General features: G+C 40.9%; 2 protein-coding genes across 5 annotated transcripts; one reads left to right on the forward strand and one right to left on the reverse strand.

The window, feature by feature from the left end:
- Window positions 1-6: 6 nt before the first annotated feature.
- Window positions 7-6,203, reverse strand: LOC146565968 (uncharacterized). The gene is made up of 6 exons (XM_085289450.1): window positions 6,068-6,203; window positions 5,317-5,508; window positions 5,105-5,219; window positions 3,766-3,838; window positions 3,479-3,570; window positions 7-3,102 (listed from the first exon to the last, which is right to left on the reverse strand). The coding sequence occupies exons 2-6, from the start codon at window positions 5,506-5,508 to the stop codon at window positions 1,940-1,942; spliced, it is 1,635 nt and encodes a 544-aa protein (XP_085145576.1). The 5' UTR covers window positions 6,068-6,203; the 3' UTR covers window positions 7-1,939.
- A 51-nt stretch (window positions 6,204-6,254) lies between these two features.
- Window positions 6,255-15,873, forward strand: rbm14a (RNA binding motif protein 14a). Of its 4 annotated transcripts, XM_085289449.1 has the most exons (9): window positions 6,255-6,639; window positions 7,295-7,474; window positions 9,465-9,649; window positions 9,899-10,081; window positions 10,165-10,277; window positions 10,472-10,753; window positions 10,875-11,104; window positions 11,258-11,668; window positions 14,932-15,873. In XM_085289449.1, the coding sequence occupies exons 2-9, from the start codon at window positions 7,314-7,316 to the stop codon at window positions 14,933-14,935; spliced, it is 1,569 nt and encodes a 522-aa protein (XP_085145575.1). In that variant the 5' UTR covers window positions 6,255-6,639; window positions 7,295-7,313; the 3' UTR covers window positions 14,936-15,873. The 4 variants fall into 4 exon arrangements, with proteins under 4 accessions (XP_085145575.1, XP_085145572.1, XP_085145574.1 ...); XM_085289446.1 differs by having other exon boundaries at window positions 11,258-15,873; XM_085289448.1 differs by having other exon boundaries at window positions 10,168-10,277; window positions 11,258-15,873.
- The last annotated feature ends 2,215 nt before the right edge of the window (window positions 15,874-18,088 follow it).

Consider the following 18,088-nt stretch of genomic DNA (forward strand, 5'->3'; position numbering starts at 1 on the left):
TTCCGTGTCACGTCTGTTTCTGATGACAATTGTCAGACACGGTGTGAGTGAGATGATTATTAATAGCTCATCACTCTTGCAGATGTCTTTGGCAAACACTTTTCTAATGAAGTAAGAACTAAACCAATGTAACCCTGACACTTAAAAACAGTTAAAGCATTGAAAAGATGCTTTTACAAATCTTTATGGTAACTCAAAGTGATTGAAGTGAATACTTTTTTACAGTCAACTCATGGCTACAGATTTTACAGTCTTCACAGCTGGTCCTTTTTAGTTTTATGCCCATTTCGGTGTTAATGACTTGAGAGGTTTAGGACTGTTAACTAGTTCCAGTGACAACTTAATGTTGACTGTAAGGCAAAGTAATACTTCATGGGTTTTTTTTTGCCCAGTTTGGTATTAAGGCATATTGGATTAGTGTTATTCCTCTTTCTGGTGAGTTGGACTAGTAAGTATTTTTGATGTTGAATCTGAACAAATAAAAAAAAAAAAAATCAATTTGATAAGATCTGGGTGGTATTTTTTCTTTCCTTCCAGAATCATAGCAGGTTTCATTTTCATAAACTCACTTTTACTACACGTTAACAATAAAGAGTCACCCTGAAGAAACTACTGGCATTCTGAAGTAATCCCAGGGATTAGTAATTAAAAGGCAGTTTAAGCTGTTTGCTCGTTAGATGCTTTTGTACCATCGCCCTGTTTGTCGGATGTATCAGGAGTAGGGGTGGGTTTTAATAATCAATTCATTGATTAAAATCAATTCTGGCTTGGATAACGTGATATCATTCATTAAAATCCTGAATCGATTTTTTTATATAAATGTATTTTGCCCAAAATTCCAGAATCTCTGGTGAAACCTCACAAAATTTCAACCACCACCAAACATCTAAAACAGTAAATGTGAGCAGGTACACGGCTTCTGTACAAAGACGTAAACACAAAGCGCGGACCCGCCGACGGATCAGAATCGGTGAGATGTCGCCTTTCTCACCGACGGCACGGACACGGTCGAGGCTGAAAGCCGACAGCTCGCTGCTTCTGATGTTTCGGCGGGTCCGCGCTTTGTGTTTACGCCCTTTTTGCGCTGATTCTAAAGCTGTTAGTTTGATCTCTCTCCAAACAATATTGACCGAACCAGCAGCAAAAGAAGATCCAAACTACGCTTTATATAAACATCGTCATGAATTCCCTCTGACTTTTGCTGTTTTGCTTCCACCACGATAAAAATCACACTTCATGCACAGCTCTCTCTCTCTCTCTTTCTCAGTGTACTTCAAGAACAGTTTCCCGTCTATCCCCGAAATCTGTTTTCTGCATTATTCGCTTGCTTGTTACGCACAAGTCTACCGTTGTTTACAGCGCTGTCGGCCGATGTTTTTTTTTTTTTTTTTCCCCTTTTACTTACTTCCGAAAAGAAAACCTAATTTCTGCCGTTCAATAGGCTTCTGAACAAATTTAAACTTTTTAAAATTATACAAAATGCAAAACGCCGTGTCTCTAATAAAACCGCTGTAACTTTAGAGGTAATGTTCATATGTTGATTAATGGTTTTTTCGTTTTTGATGTACTGTGGAATATTTTTATAAAATCCCAGGCCAGGAAAATCACCTTCATGTTTTTCTGTGTTTTATCTTCAGCTACTTTGACACAAAGGCCTCTGCTGTGACGCTCACACCTTTTGATAAAGTCTGGAAAGTGTCAGCTTCCCTTTTAATAGATACAAAAATATGTCAATGTACTGATCTGAATTATAATATTTCTGACTGTCTGAGGCAAAATTTCCCAGATTCAAATTGAATTGAATTGAATCGAATCGTGGATCGAATCGATTCTAAACATCAGTGACGATACCCAGCCCTAATCAGGAGTTTCTGCTGTTTCTTCAGTACTGCAGCTCTCCCTATCGTTTACAGAAGCAGCATTCGTTTGTAACACCAAGTCAACCTTTTCCATCTTTGTGCTGATCTTTGTATTCTCCATCCTTGTTTTCGATCACTTGTGCTTCCTCCTTCTCTTCAGCTTCACTGTCTGATCTCAACTGATCCGGTGTTGAAGGAGTGGAGTATGTATCGCTGGCCAGCTCTATCAACGGAGAGAAGGGTTGGGAGATGAAGGGAGAGAGAGAGTAGGGGACCTTAGGAGAAAGAGATGGGGACTGATAAGGCGACTGGGAGGGAGAAAGGCTGGGTGAGTCATTAGGGGAGAGAGAAATGTGCATCTTGGGAGATACAGATGGGGACTGATAAGGGGAAAGAGAGGGAGAAGCACTGGGAGAGTCACGAGGAGAGAGGGATTGAAAAATTTTGGGGAAAAGAGGAGGTGGCTTAGACGACAGTGAGGCACAATTGGGGAAACTGATTATTGGACAGGGTTTCATGTAGTCTGAGTCAGCTGGGAGATGCTCCTTTATTGCTGGTGGCTGGGCAGTAGCCTCCTCTTCTTTCACTCCCTCTTTACTTTGGCGTGCTTCCATCTGCTGCTCCTGCATCCCTGGCTGGATCTGAGGAATTGCTGATGAAGGCTGCGGTTGACCACCGCTGGGATCGTTTTGCGTCACCGGCTGGGTATGGCCGTCTTGAGCAGTTTGGCCTTTTCTCAGCTCGAGTGTTTCCTGTCCGCTCTTCTGGGCTTTACACCTCCCCTTGGTTTTTGGCATTAAAGGTGGCGGAGGTGGTGGAGCAAGCGGGGGCGACAGCATGGTCGATGTCTCTGTTGAAACCCGGACTTTGAGGCTGTGCTTGAACATGCGCCGTCTGGATAAAGTGCTCTGAGACTGCAGGAAAAGAGGGTTGATGAAACAGAGAGCGCCCAGCCCAGAGCCACAGTCCAGCTCTAAGGGACTACGCGTGGTGATCGGGCAAAACTCGTGGAACAAGGTGGAATTTAGAGACGATTTCTGGGCGGCAGCATCTGAGTCAGGTGCAGATTTATGCTGGTTGTCTGAGTCTGGCTGTGGAGCTGAGTCAGACGGAGCTGGAGAGCTTGACTGCAGTGCAGACTTAGGCAGGGCGGAGGTTGCAACATCTCGCTTCTTCTCCTTAGCTTTTCGGGGCTTAGGTGTCTCCCGTGGCCCACGGACATTTAGGTGGGAATTCCAAAACTCTACACAACAAAAAAATGTTTTGGTTATTTTAATAAGTTCATCATAACCAAATTTTACTGTGATTCTAATGCGAACAGTGATTTATTGAGTAAAGTTTACATTTTATAAGCTGCATAAATTCAACATCATTGTGACAGTAATTTACTATTGATTTATTTATTTTTTATTAAATTCACATTTTATACATAAAAGAATTAAGTAAGCAGAGGACAGAAAAGATGCACCTACACACAAACTTCCCCCAGTGGCTGCTTGCTAACCTGCGGCTGAGACATAATTAATGATGTGCTTAAATAAATCCTGGAAGATCAAAGTATTTGAAGTTGAGCATGCTTACAAAATCTTCTATTGGGGGAAAAAAATGAAATGACCAACCTATTCCCATGTGTGAGATAGACTCGAGCTCTTTGTGCGATGATGCCCTCGCTATTGCGTCAGGAAGCTCCAGAGGGAATGGTAGCACATCTCTGAAAAGAAACATGCGCCGCAGAGATTAAAAAGATCTGCATTAGTTCTTGCACATAAACAGATATTGGAATGGATTCACGTGGAAAAAGAGGAAGAAGTGATGACAACGTAATAGGACTTGAGCAAGGTTAAAGAATCAAAATTATACCAAAGAACCACTAAGGAAACTGAGAATGAGGAAGGCAACATTTTACCTGCTAACACAGTAAAAGGAAATTAGTCTTGGAAGGTCTGGAAAGCTGATGGCTGAAGTCTCCAGAGACAGAGCTGCGGATGAAGAAAATTCAAATGTCAGGGATGTTTAGTGCGAGGGAACGCTGGCTGGTATTAATAATACAGCTTATCTGAGGAATTATTGAGTAGAATATTGGGTCTTTGGCCTGGAGTTTTACTTTAAAAGAAGACAATGAAAGGCATCTTTGCTTTTATCTGAATTCTAGTATTTATGTGTAAGTACTGTGTAATAGTACAGAAATGATAGTGTGTAGTTGTAGATTTAAAGCTGTCTGATATTTAATTACAGCATCTTCAGAATGAAAAGATTTTAAAGCTAGGTTAAATAAGACTCATAGAATTGCTGACAACACTGCACTCATCATGGTCTGTGTGCGTGTATTTTTTAATTTTTATTTGTTGCAATAAATAATAAAGTAAAAACAAGCAAATGGTGTATATAATACCTAGCCAAAAGAATATAATTAAAGAAAATGCAGATTTACATTTATATCCAGCACACGAGTACGGTGTTGTTGCTTCTCCTTGTTAAATGAGAAATTAACTGTGATTAACCACTTTTTTTTTTTTTTTTTTTTGCTCAATGTTACAAGCCACTCCCAGGCATGATTACTGCCCGACCTGCTGGATCAGGAAATAAATTAAATCGAACCTGTCTGACAAAGTGATGTGGGCTGAAAGATCTCAAAAAGCAACAGATCATGCCATGATATAAAGACACTCAAGAAAAGCTGAGAAACAAAGTCACTGACTTCTATCAGCGACTTTGTTTGGTGCTTTGAGACTCCACCAAACCACAGTGAGAGCCATTATCCACATATGGAGTAAACAGTGGTGAACCTTCCCAGGAGTGGCCAGCTGACTAAAATTACTCCAAGAGCACATCGACGACTCATCCAAGAGGTCACAAAAGAACAACATCTACAGACCTGCAGGCGTCACTTGCCTCAGTGTTCATGATTCATCAATAAGAAAGTGACTGGGCAAAAATGTCATACGATGGCAGACCATTCAAACTTGAAAACTCTAATATGGCTGAATCCAAACACTTCCTTCCCATCTTTGATGCCTTAATTAATGAAATTATCTCATCAAAAACTGCATTTTGTATTTACTTTGTCTAATATTAACATTTGCTCGATGATCTAACATAAGTATGGCACATATGCAACAAGAATAAAAGAAATAAGGAAGAAGCTAAATAACTTTTTCACAGCACTCTATTAAACGTTAAGATGCTTTCCTAAAATGTGAGTGGACTCTTCCAAAGACTACCAAGTGTTGAGGTAATGCTCTTACTGCCTTGCTCCTCTCTGATACCAAACTGCTGAACAAACGATGGCACGCTGTCATCCGTCAAACGCACACAGAGCACGTTTCTTTGGGACGTGCGAGACTTTCGCACCAGGAACGTCTGCAAGACAACACAAGTGATTACTGAACGCAACTGGGAGTGCATAAGAAAAGGTAGGAGAGGAAATGTGGATGTGTGTTATGTCTGTGTCTCAGACCCCGGGAGGTTCCCTCTGCAGTATGTGCAGTGCTGTGGCTGGGTTGATTGATAGCTGAAGCCAGACGGGCACTGTAAGCAGGAGACGATCCAGTACACTGATGTTTTTCAGGGAACCCTGACCCCTCAGCTTGCGCTCCGATACTTGGGTGGGCTCTGGGAAATCGTACAGGGGTTCTTCTTGCTGTGCCATCTAAACACATATGCATACAACAACATAGTTAATGTGCTCCAAATCTCCATGCAGTCTCATAATGCTACACGTGGTTATGGCATCCTTCTGGATCCCAGTAATGACAGAAAGACGGGTGAGACTGCTGCACACAAACAGAGACACACACTTGTACCATAAATCTGACTGGATTGGACCGGCAAGTCCAGACTTGGTAAAGCACAGCAGCTCAGACAGAGCTTAAATAAAATAGCAACCTATGGTGAAGATCTTTAAATTACAGACACACCCACAGCAAACACAAACGTCACAACAGTCATTAGATGTTAAGTAAAAAAGGAGCAAATGTCAAACTGACACACTTATCCTTCTTAATACGAACGCATCAATGGGCTGAATCTGACCGCAGCCTATACATGTCAACTTCTGTCTGGACCCGCACGAAGTACATTCCTCTAAAACTTGCACATTTCCTCCGCAAACTGCGCTGCACGCAGGCTTCTAGCGCTACAGTCATGTAATTGTGTGTCACAGCACGCTCATCTTATTTTTAAACAACCAACTCAAACTGTTTTACTACCTCTCTGCTCCGATTCTTCTCCTTCCTTTTTCACCTCCGGATCCACTTTATGATGGCATGCTTCGTGTTCTTCCACCAGCTTTTTTTTTTTTTTTTACTACGATAGTAAGTTTACTTCTCTTTCACTCTGGCCTGTCATGACGCGTGCTCTCCGATCTGAAGATGCCTTCTTTTGCTCCTCCTCCTAACCCACCTGATCTCACCTGGAGTCAAGTCAAGTCATCATGACGTCAGACTCACGTGTTCTAGATCCACATAAGACTTGAGTTATGTCTTATTTTTGTATTACTTTTTAGTACAGATAATAGTAACAAGTCGTTTTAGAAGAGCAGTTAAACAGGGGTTAATTGGTTTAAAGTCCTGTAGTTACAGAACCCATAGCCTCCGTTCATCCATTTTGTTAGTGCTACAGTCTACTTTAGCACATTAGCGCGAAGATATGCAAGTAAAATAGTGGCTTGCCAGTAAAGTGACCGTCTTGGTGAAACTGCGCCCTCCATGTGTGCAACCCTGCCTCAGGAAACCGGATACGGATGTGAGGTTTAAATACGACAGCTCCAGGACCGCGTTGGGTAAGGCTTCTGTGTACTTTGCTGGCATAATTCAAAATTTTTGTTCAAATATGAAAACTAGACGGGCTTAGTTATTTTTTTACGATAACTGGTAACAGAGACCTGGCTTTAGCTTTGGTAGACGTTTGCTACCACTCAGATAAAACCCTCTACGTTAGCGTTAGCTGGCGTAGCTAACATTAGCTAATGCTCAACAAGATGGCCAGGAGTGTCTGGAGTTTTAGCGTGCTGCTGGTCGTGTAACGGTGCTTATAGTAAGCTATATAAACAGTTACATGTAGCTATTTTTCGTCTTTTGCCATTCTGCGGCTAACCTAGGCATTTTACACACTTTAATCTGGAGGCATTTTCGCCGCCCAACTTAACGGTTTTATTAGCTTAGCTAATAATACCTCCTGGCGTCACTGCGGCGACTGCCAAGTGGCAATCCGGCGAATACGCAAATAGCTATAAAAAAAAACCCCGCCTGGTAATAACGCCAGATTGTGTGTGTGTGTGTGTGGGGGGGGGATCAATCAGCTTTGATAGGCCTTTCGAGATTTTTTCAAGACAGCAAATTTCCTGTTGAGATCTACTAATTGTCTAGCTAGCCTGTTACCGTTGCTCAAATCACAAATGACCGTATGTTCCCCGCGTCATGTTTGTTCTCTTGCAGATGCCTGGTTTTTACAGAGATGAGCGGTGAGAACGTGAAGTTGTTTGTAGGGAACCTTCCTATAGATGCTACGCACGAAGAACTGAACAAGCTCTTTGGTCCATATGGAGAGATCAACACCTGCTCGTTGCTGAGACAGTATGCTTTCGTTACCCTGAAGGGAGAGGGGGCAGCAGACAGGTATAATTGTTACACTGGCCATCACTGTTATTAGATATAATTAGTGTTTTGCTTTCCTAAATGTTGTTGTACATCTCGGAAATCATGTCAAAAGGAGTCATGTAGTTTACATGAAAACATACATTCTTTTCTCAAAGTATAAGAGCAGACTGAGTTCATTGTATTTAGTCATTTAAAGTAGTCCAGCTTTGTCGTTTTTAAACATGCGTCAGAAATGCAACATTTGTATTAGTGATGTTCAGTATGTGTAGTAAAGTAAAGCTAACCCCCAAAATAATTATGGCTTATCAGCAGACTCTTAAATAGAGTATTGCACAGACATCTGCCATGCATTGCTCTGTGTCTCTTTACTTAACTTTGTTCTGACCAGTTGCACTAATGTGCACATTGGCCTTCAAAATCCTATTGTGAGTTAGGAACATCATATGATAGATAGAATCTATCTATTCCAAAACCAGAAACGTTCATTTATTTTATCATCAAGGTTGTTATACTTAAGTAAAACTAAACGTTTAAAAAAAACAAAAAAAAAAACATGTCATAAACTAGACTTTAGTTAAATAAATTGAAACAAGTTGAAATGTCTTTAGTTTTAATGTTTGAGAGTTTAGTCAGATTTAGTCTACATGACATGTCATTCTCTTTCAGTTTGATTTTTTGGTATTGTAGTACATATTCTGAACCTCTTAAACGATACAGTTGGTAAGCACTATCTGCATTGTAAATAAATGATGTTTTTGTTATAGTGTTAAAACAACTCACAGAAATGAGTCCACTCTGGGAGCTACATATTTGTTACAGTACAACAATCATATCAATGAGTTATACAATATAAATTAAAGGTTAAAAGTAACAAGTATATACATATTTGACCTTTCCAGTGCTTTGACTGTTTAAAAGTAATGACTAATTATAAAAGTAATGACTAATTATAAATCCCAAGATCCATGCATAGAAGCTTAATTTGACCATTTGCTTAGCTTCACTTTCCTGCTTAATACTAGTCTAATACAGTAGAAGCCTAAAACACATGCAATAGTTTACAGTTTGCAGACACCTTAAAAAAATGTCTGAGTGGAGACAAACAGTTCAGATACAAGAATTGTCTCTTTCATTATTATTAGAAATTGGAAGACCTAGGTCAAACAATAAAAGTAACAAAGTTTATAAAGGTATGAAAGAAGCAACAGGCTGCAGTATCTGAAAAACTAAGATACTAAAAAGAAAACAGGAACAGGACCATTCTCTCACCAAACACTGTTGTGGTCTGACTAATTACAGTAGCTGTTTACTTCCTATTAAAGTGCAGTTAGTAAAACAAGGAAAGGCTGCAGCAGTATTTGTTATGCTGGTATTTGATCTCTTCCATAAAGAACTCCATTAATTCTTCATGGCATAGATTCAACAGGGTCTCATCAAAGATTTTGGTTCATATTGATGTGAAATCATCTGGTCATTGCAGATTTGTCCTGCCTGCACACCTATAATGTGAGTCTGCTCTTCCAGCACATCCCAAAGGTGCTATTTTGGGTCAAGATCTAGTGACTGAAGGACATTTAAGTACAGTGAACTGATGGTCACATTCAGAATAAATATTTACCATATGAATGTTGACTTAATCATGAGACCAGGCAGTTGTTGTCCAGTCTTCTATTGTCCAATTTTGGCGAGCCTGTGCAAATTGTAGCACCAGTTTCCTGGTCTTGGATAGCAGGAAGTTGGTGTTCCATATTCAAAGTGAAATTGCCGTTCTTACTCATTCTGATGTTCAGTTTGAACCTCAGCAGGTAGTTTTCACCAAGACTACATATGTAAATGCCTTGAGTTGTTGCCATGTGACTAGCTGATTGGATATTTGCATTAATGAGCCTTTGAATAGGTGTGCTTAGGGAAGTAGGCAGTGACCGTATATTGCAGTTAAATGTTATTACTGATAGTCTCATCTGTGGTTTTGAATGTGTTTATGATTTAGCTGTTCTTACGTTAACAGGGCGATACGACATCTTGATGGCAAAGAGTACCGAGGCAGACCCCTGGTAGTCGAAGAGTCACGAGCACGCCCACCCAACTCCACTAAAGTGTTTGTGGGGAACCTCAGCGCTACATGTTCAGCAGATGACTTGCATGGGCTGTTCTCAACCTTCGGAAGAGTTTTAGACTGTGATAAAGTCAAAGGTAACGTATAAAGCCTTGTAATCTGTAAAGATTGTGTGTGAGAGAAATTTGCATCAGGATTTAATTAACTTGAGCTGGTTTGAATAAGAACAGATTTGGGGACTTTAAACTCTGAGCAAGTGACTTTTCTGGTTTGCATCGTGGTCCAATCTTTCAAGTTGATGTGACATAAAATATGGGATGCACACATTTCATTGTAAAAATCAGCCTCAGACTAATGTTGACCTTTCTCTTTCCTGTAAACTACAGCAAGGTTATGCTCAAATGTTGGCTATGCATTCGTGCATATGGAGAGGAAGGAGGAAGCCTTGGCGGCTATTGAGGCACTCAATGGGACCATGTTCAAGGGGCGTCAGTTGGCTGTAGAGCTGTCCAAAGCCCAACCTCTGATAAACCAGATTATGACAGCTGGAAATTCAGCTAACCCCACAGGTGCTGTAACAGCAGGTGATGATGAAAGGGCAATTTGTTTTCCAAGAAATGAAATGCAGCTTATGTTGTAATCATGTTTTCAGCAGGTGGCAGAGAGGGTCTTCTTCCACGACCGCCTCCGTCACTAGAGCATCATCAGAGTCAAGCAGCTGTGCTTGCTGCAGCTGCAGCTGCTGCAGCTGGATTACCCATACAAGTAAGTATATTCTCCACCAGGATGTCCACTGCCATTTGAAAGCCTTCTGCTCTTTGTTTTTCAAAGTAATGAATATCACAACTTTTTAGGAAACTTTATTGTCAGTCAAGCCTTTTATGAACTTTAATTTGAACTCCCTATATTGCACCATAGAGTTTAGACGGACTAGATTTAAGAATTTTCTTTTGTTGCAGGTTCAACAAAGTGTCCATAACTCTTTCTACAACACCACATCCTTTGACCCCACCTACGCTGCTCTGAAAGGGATCACCAGTTCTAAAGGTGCAGATGGAGTCATATATGGAGCTCTTGCCAGCCAAGTGTATGGATCTGTAGCTGACCAGGTGTTTCATGAGCTGGCAAATCACAATTCTGCAGCGGCCGCAGTTGAGGAAGAGGTGGAGCCCCAGACTGTACCAGATCCAACAACACTTTTCGAAGCAGCGAGAGCCAAGTTCTTTCAGGAGGGACAGAAGGTCTGTTAACTTTGGAGTAAAAATGTCTTGTGTGCTTGTGTGTCTATTATTGTGTTTCAGAAACGGTCATCTTATCTGTGTTGTGTTTTTTTTTTTTTTTTTTTTTTTTTTATGACTCAAGGTTCTGGCAGAGCAGCAGGCAGGGAGAAAGGCAGCACCTTCAGATAATGAGCGGGACCGCAGCCCAATACGAGGAAATCGAGCTCCTCTCCTCCCTGACCCTGTTCCGGGTTCATTTGCTCAGATACGCCCCAAACGACGTGCCCTGCTTCCAACACCACCTGGAGCACCTGAAGACCCCGTCGCTGCCACCACCACCACAACTCCTGAAGGAGCGGATCCTGTTGCGAGGTACACATAACATTTAAAGAGCAGATAGTGATAGAAGAAAATTAAGCTTAAACCAGTTTATGATAATATAACATGGTCATATTATTGAGATTTGTGTGCCTTTTTTTTCCTGCTTATTTCTTACCTTTTCTTCAACTCTAATTTTGACTCAAGGTCATATACAGAATACTACCAACAAATGCATCAGTACCAACAGTATCAACAGTACCAGCAACAGTATCAGTACCTCCAGTATGCCTACACCAATCCTCCACCACCACCTCCGCCTCCACCGGCAACCACACAGGCACCTGCTTCCACCACAACCCCTGCACCACCAGGGACATATACAGCACTCCCGACATATGCCGCATCGGATTCCTATGCAGCACCAGGAACGTACGACACTTCGGGAAGTTATGACGCCTCATCGGGGAGCTACGACGCTTCATCCGGGAGCTACGATGCCTCGTCTGGAAGCTACGACGCCTCAGCGGGCTATGACACATCTGGAGGCTACGGGGCACCGGGAGCATATGATTCATCGGGAGCTTACGGAGCGGGAAGCTACTCCACCTCCACACCGTATGAGCAGACACCCGCACACGGGCAACCCATGCCCCCGCGCCACGATTACCCTTACCACACGCCAGAACCCCCTTATCGATAGTCCCACCCCCCTCCCACACGCTCCTTTACACATGGCAGATGTGTGATTGTGTGTGTGCGCGTGTATGTGTTTGTGTGTGTGTGTACGTCAGCGAGCATACATAAGGGACAGTTTAAAGGCGAAAAACAAGAGAGTGGGCAAGGTTGTGATTCTCCCCTGTTTCTCCATCTTGACCAACTAGTCTCTCAATGGATGATTACTCAGTTAAGTGGATGATTATGAGCTAGCAAGGTCTCTGGAGTAGTGGAGATGAGGGAGGCAGCTGATACTGGAGTGCTGTTAAGCATTAATAGTTCCTGTTAGATGTGATATAGAGGCACAGCTGGTTCCTTGTTGAATGTTAAAGCTTAAATTTTGCCTCAAACAAGGTTGGACTCAGAAGGTGGGTTTTTGTCACTTCAGAAGAGCTTTCTGTTCGGTGTCAGGCGAAGCCATTTTATGTACTCTACATAAAAGATTGTTGCTGCATGAAATGTGCAGTCTGGCAACTCATCGTATATTGCAGACAAAAATACAAAGTACAGATAAGTAAATTATAAACCGGTTTTATCCATGGAAACATATCCTGTCCAACTGGGACTGTATGGCTTTGTTATTGTTTTTATAAAACACTAATTTCTCTACAGGCCCATGATGTTCATTCATGACGGCCAACTTTGGGTTGGCTGCAATTTAATGTGCTGTTGAGCTGTATTGCTTTATACTAATTGTTTCTATAATTTTGTCCCCTTTTGTATATCTGTCAGGGTGTTGAAGAAACATCTCTTTGTATAATGTTGTTCAGTTAGACAGCACCTCAAACTGCAGTCTGCTATGAAGAACACAAAGTTGACTCAGCACATCTCCAACAATAACAAAGTACAAACAGTTGTGCTTGCATATTTGTTGTGGCTTTTGTAGAGTATGTAACGAGGCTTAGTCTGAAGTCATTTGTAGCGATGCTTTCGTAACAATAAACCTGTTTTGATCAGACGCACAACCTCTACATGTAATATGGTGTTTGAAGATGGAAAGCAGAGATGAGGTAAAAGGAAGTTTGAGTGGTTAATCAAATTGATTGTTTCATTTACTGAGGAAATTTGATCCCGTACAGATTGAAATTGTGTTGTTAAATTGACCAGATGGCATCTCAAATAATGTATCAGGCTGGTTTCACTTAAGCCCCTTTCAGACATGGGATAGAAAACATCAGTCTTGTAGATTGACAGCACTTGGATTATACATGAATTCTTCTCACGGCTTCGTTCAGGCACACAAACAGCTTTCAATATATCCAAAAGACCTATCTCACTGGTGTCATTGGGCATTGTAAGCATCACTCTGTAGATGTAGTTTCACTTGAGAACATTTGTTCTCTCCTTCATCGTCAGTACCAGCAGGGTTTCTCTGATTTTGAGTGTGTGGGCTGCTGACTGAGCAGCTTCTCCCACACAAGCTCAGAGACATCATCCTGTCTTCTGGACTGAATAAAGCAAACACATACACTTGATTATTGTTTTTGACGCACATGTGACAGCATGCATCCAGACATGCACCATATTAAAAGAAATATGTAAGTCTTACTAGGTAGACCTAGTGAGATTGCTGTGTCTGAAAGGGGTTTTAGCTGACGGTGTAGTCTTAAAAAAATAAAAGAATGGGGGCTGTTCACATGAAAACATTTCCTGAGCTTACTCATTTGCAGGGTGAGAGGAGTGACTTTGAGGTAAATTTCTAGACCATCCTCCTAACATACAAGAGTTGGACTGGTTTTTGATGGATATAAGCAGTGTGTGAATAACCTGCTTGATGTTTCATAGTTTTGCTATTTTGGGCAGTATCGATTAAAGCAGAGTAGACCCACAAGAGTGCATGATTTCAGTTGAGGTAGATGATTATAATTTACCTTACTTTTCTTCCCCTCTTGGCTTTCTGTAAATCTTGAGGTCTGTGCAAACAAAAATATGTTCCAACCTCAGGAACTGAATATGTCCTGTCAGTTTTTGCTTTAAAGGTCGGTTTTGCCTTTAAATGTCAGAACAGTCTTCACGTAATTTAGTAGTTATTCACACTTAGTTCTTGTTTTGTGTTCAATGCATCCACATCTTTCTCTGATTATAAGCAACATTCAGTTGTTCAATAGTTTTGGGGGGTTTTTTTTGTTGGTTTTGTATATATGTGAATTTATAAGAGCCAGGAGGAATGTCAGCAAGCGATGCATGGCCAATGGAGCTAATAGAATTTGAGCAATTAAAATTCAACTTTTAATTTTTCTTTCCTCTTTATTTTTTTATTTTTATTTTTTGACATCTTCCATTAGTTTTTTTTTTTTGGAAGTCTCATCAGCTTCTGTCATACCTTTGGTCTCATGGATAGTTGTGATTTAGACGGAAAGAAAATCTACAATTTGGTACAAATGTAAATATTTAAAAAGATGCCAACCAACATTTGGTAGGAATATTGACTGTTAATAAAAACATAGTGATTGTATTTCTTTCTAAACAGTTGGAGACCTGGTGTAGTTGGACAGTTCAGTTGTACCAGACTCGTAAAAAGAGGCAGCCGTTTGTATGGCAGGGAGGGATTACAGTTGTGCTGTAGCATGTAGTGAGTGATGGTGAGTTGTAGTGGCATTGGCGAGTGAAGTAAAAAGAGAAAGCAACTGTGTGTGTGTGTGTGTATCGAAGGGTTTTAAGCTGAGCAGACTTCAGGTGATGTTCTCAGTGCTGATGGTGATGCGAAAGTCGTTTTGGATTTTGTAGAGGCCACTGATTTTTCCCGGGCAGAAGTGAGAAGGCACGAAGACCTTTCCTTTTCTCTTCTGATCTCACCAGAAGCACACACAGGCTTTCTCAGCATCCAAATCACACCTAGACAACTTTCACCTTATAACTGGGTTAGTTCATATAATTTATAACAGACAACACGTGCGATGCAGTGCAAATAATACTAATGCACACCTGATTCTTCTTGCATTTCATGACTCTCAATAGTTGCTCCGATGTGATTGTACCACACATTAGCTACTCGCATTACTTCTCATTCAGCACGTGAACTGATAGTGCTGCGATTATTTTTCAGTGACACATAGCCTCTCTACATTTCCACATTATTCCACCTTCTCCATGTGAACTGTTAGTTGCTTGCCTTGTTGTTGCTGCTGCTCCAGCCACCTTCTTCCTCTTGCTGATTATTGCAGCTAGAGTGGGAGGGAGCCAAACTGAGCCCTTGCCCTGGACGTACGGCACACGCAGCTGTAGCGTGGAATGGGGGAAAAAAGCAGCGTTAGGCCTGAAACTGCTGTGGACGATGGGGGGTCTCCCCACTAAGGTAAACACTCAGACCACACACTCAGACCCCTCCCCGAAACACGCCTACACACTCACCAGCACACACACGCCGTACAGATGCTCCTGTGTCCATACTTCTTACATCTCACTTGCCTTCAGGGATTCAGATTTGTCCGGATTTTGGAATTTTTTTTTTTATTTTTTGAAACAACTCACCCATCTTTTTTCTCTTCTTATTAATGTTTGTTTGGGGTTTTGGGGGGTTTTTTTCTTTTCTTTTTTTTTCTTCTTTTTTTTAAATGGGAGATTTTTATTTATTTTTTATTTTTATTTTCCTGTTCAAATCCTTACATTTCCCCTCCCTCCTCCCCTCAAGTTTTCTCTGCTCATACATTCCTGCTCCTAATGTGACCACTCTCACACAAGTTTTTAAGGACATCTGTGCCCCCTTTAGTCTAAATCTGAACACACTCTGCAGCAGGCATGTTGTTGTAAGTACGTCCTGTTTCAGCCTATCACCGAAGAGCACCACAGCCAGAGTCGGGGACATTTAGATCGATGGGTTGTCTTAGTTTTTCTAAAAGCGCCCCTGCGGCCTCTTCGGGGGTTAAGTGCCTTGCGTAAGAGCACAGTGGTAGGGCCTCCACTTCAGAGTTGAATAACCTGGCTCAGGATCGGTTGCTGGTTCAACGCTCGACTCCCCCCATCTGAAAACGATTTTTGATGCCGCATTCAACTTGTATGAATGACGATGAACACGGATGCGACCATGTTGTTTTAAATTACATTTTGTCCTATGTTCTTTCAAATGTTTAATTATCAATAAAATGAATTTCAACTGAATGAAACAATCTCTGTGTGAATATTTGAAGATGCAGAAAGCTTGGTGGGTTTTGCCATTTAAACTTTCAGGGCTCAGCATCAGATGACATTTTATTCAGTTTTTTTCCAAAAACATCAATCTATGCTTTTTCAAATAAAAACCAATACTCTGATAACAATCCAAACCTGATAATTGAGTCGTTTTTAATATACAAAAGAAGTAGTTGAAGGTATCGGACTTCCACCTGCAAACAAGACCTTTTCATGGATACTCACTGAGTTTCATGCCCTCAACAGCAATTAAGTTTACAAATGGACACTACTGCATGGGTGTAGTGAAAGCAGTATACACTAATATACTGAGGTAACATGAGGAGTAGGCCTGTGTACGTAAATGGGCAAAGGTGGAACAGTGAAGGTGAAACTGCAGAGACATCATGCACCATTCATTGGAATAATGGTATGGATATGCAGCAGTTTCTACTCTGGTAATAAATGCCTCCATCAGCCAGATTAGTTTATGAAGTAGCTTCACTAATGAATACAAACACTTGTTTCCTGTTGAGTGTACAGTCAGTAAATAATTTAATTGGGGACTTTTCCATTCTGGGCATTGTTAAACATACTCTTTAGAGGTGACCTATAGTGTTTATTTTTCATTTCTGTATATTCATTCTTTTCTAGGGTAGCTTAGCACAATTCGCAGTTCAGTTCAAGCCTCTGTCCATCCTGGGTCTAAAACAAACCTTTTTAGCTCATTTCCTTTTAAAGCTGTCTTATTCTGATTGGCTGTCCTTTCCAAACAGATGGTTTGAACAGCAATTTGGCTGTTCCTGCGGTGACCAGATTAACCCTATAATGCCTATTTGATACATGGGTTTTTGTGACTTCTGAATCCGTGTGTTTTGTTTTTTTTCCTGAAAAAGCTGAATGAAATGGCGCAATAAATTGGACAGAAATTATGGACATAGTAGAAATTATACCAACTCAAATGCAAATTGATTTTTAAAAAATTGTCAGAAGGTTCAATAAACATTCCAGTTTCAGAAAAAAAAAAAAAGAATTTTCTTGCAATTATTGCATGGATATTGTCTGTGTGACTATTCCAATCTAAGAGAGGTAGGGGGACTTGGCCACTCACTTCATTTTTATGAAACCCATGTTTAATATAAGCATCCACTTTTGAAACATTGTGTTAACCTTCTACATCCATTGTGCACCATTAGTGTAGGTAAATGTGTACACTGAAAGTGGAGGTTCTTTTTATTGTATTGTATGGAAAGGTAAGATGTGACGGCAAATAATTTTCTCCTAAAGCTTTGCCTTTCAAATCGTATTTCATTGGGCTTTAGAAAGTCCCACCACAGATAAAATACTACAATTAGTTTGGCTCAAAGGCTTCATGCTGTGTCCCTTAATCTACCATAGCGAGGTAGAGGGAATGTGAGGAAGAATATAATATTAATGAACTATTCTTAGAAGGGGAAAAAAAGACATGACCAAGAGATGTGGGTAATGCTACAGATTCTTAATTTACCCATCTGCACTAACACAGTTGGGCTGAAAATGATGCCATTGATCTCAAATCCCAACCCCCACATCTGTACATTTCTGGTCCTAGTTTTCCAAAATTGTTCAAAACACACTTGAAGCATCTCATGGACTTAAGACTGGCTTAAGAGGAAACCGGTCTGTGCTTTAGGGTATGATTAAGAACTGATAAGTCTAGTTTATGACAACAGACAGGACGAGACTGGGCAAACACATAAAGAACACCACACGATGTGGACCAGACCAAACACGTATTACAGTACTTGGACTTTCAATCACGACCTCTCATGATGCTGCTGGCATAGTATGAAAAAGGAGCAAGCATTCAAACACACTTATTGAAAATAGCAACGCTTTAATAAAGAGCGATTTTACAAGACTGCAATGTCTAGCTAGCTAGGTGATAATCGACATTGACATCCATGATGTTTTACAGAGATGCAGATATGGTAACTGTGTTTGAAGTTTGATGGGTTACTTGCAAGTTGCATTTCTGCATGCGAGGCAGCCTTCAAACAGTTACGGACCCCTACATTGTAAAACAGTTGATTTATGAATGTCAATGAGTGTTCATGTCAAGAGGTAAGTAAAAAATCTCATGGAGAAATTTCCTTAACGTTTTCCAAACACACCGGTAAGTGAGAGTTCACACAATGGTCATGCTTTTACCGGGCACACAAGCCAATAAAAAGA

Source organism: Mchenga conophoros, linkage group LG10 (genome assembly GCF_057382185.1).
Source record: "Mchenga conophoros isolate Kocher_MC1m ecotype Shallow Benthic linkage group LG10, M_conophoros_male_GT1.1, whole genome shotgun sequence".
NCBI classification, from domain to species: domain Eukaryota; kingdom Metazoa; phylum Chordata; class Actinopteri; order Cichliformes; family Cichlidae; genus Mchenga; species Mchenga conophoros.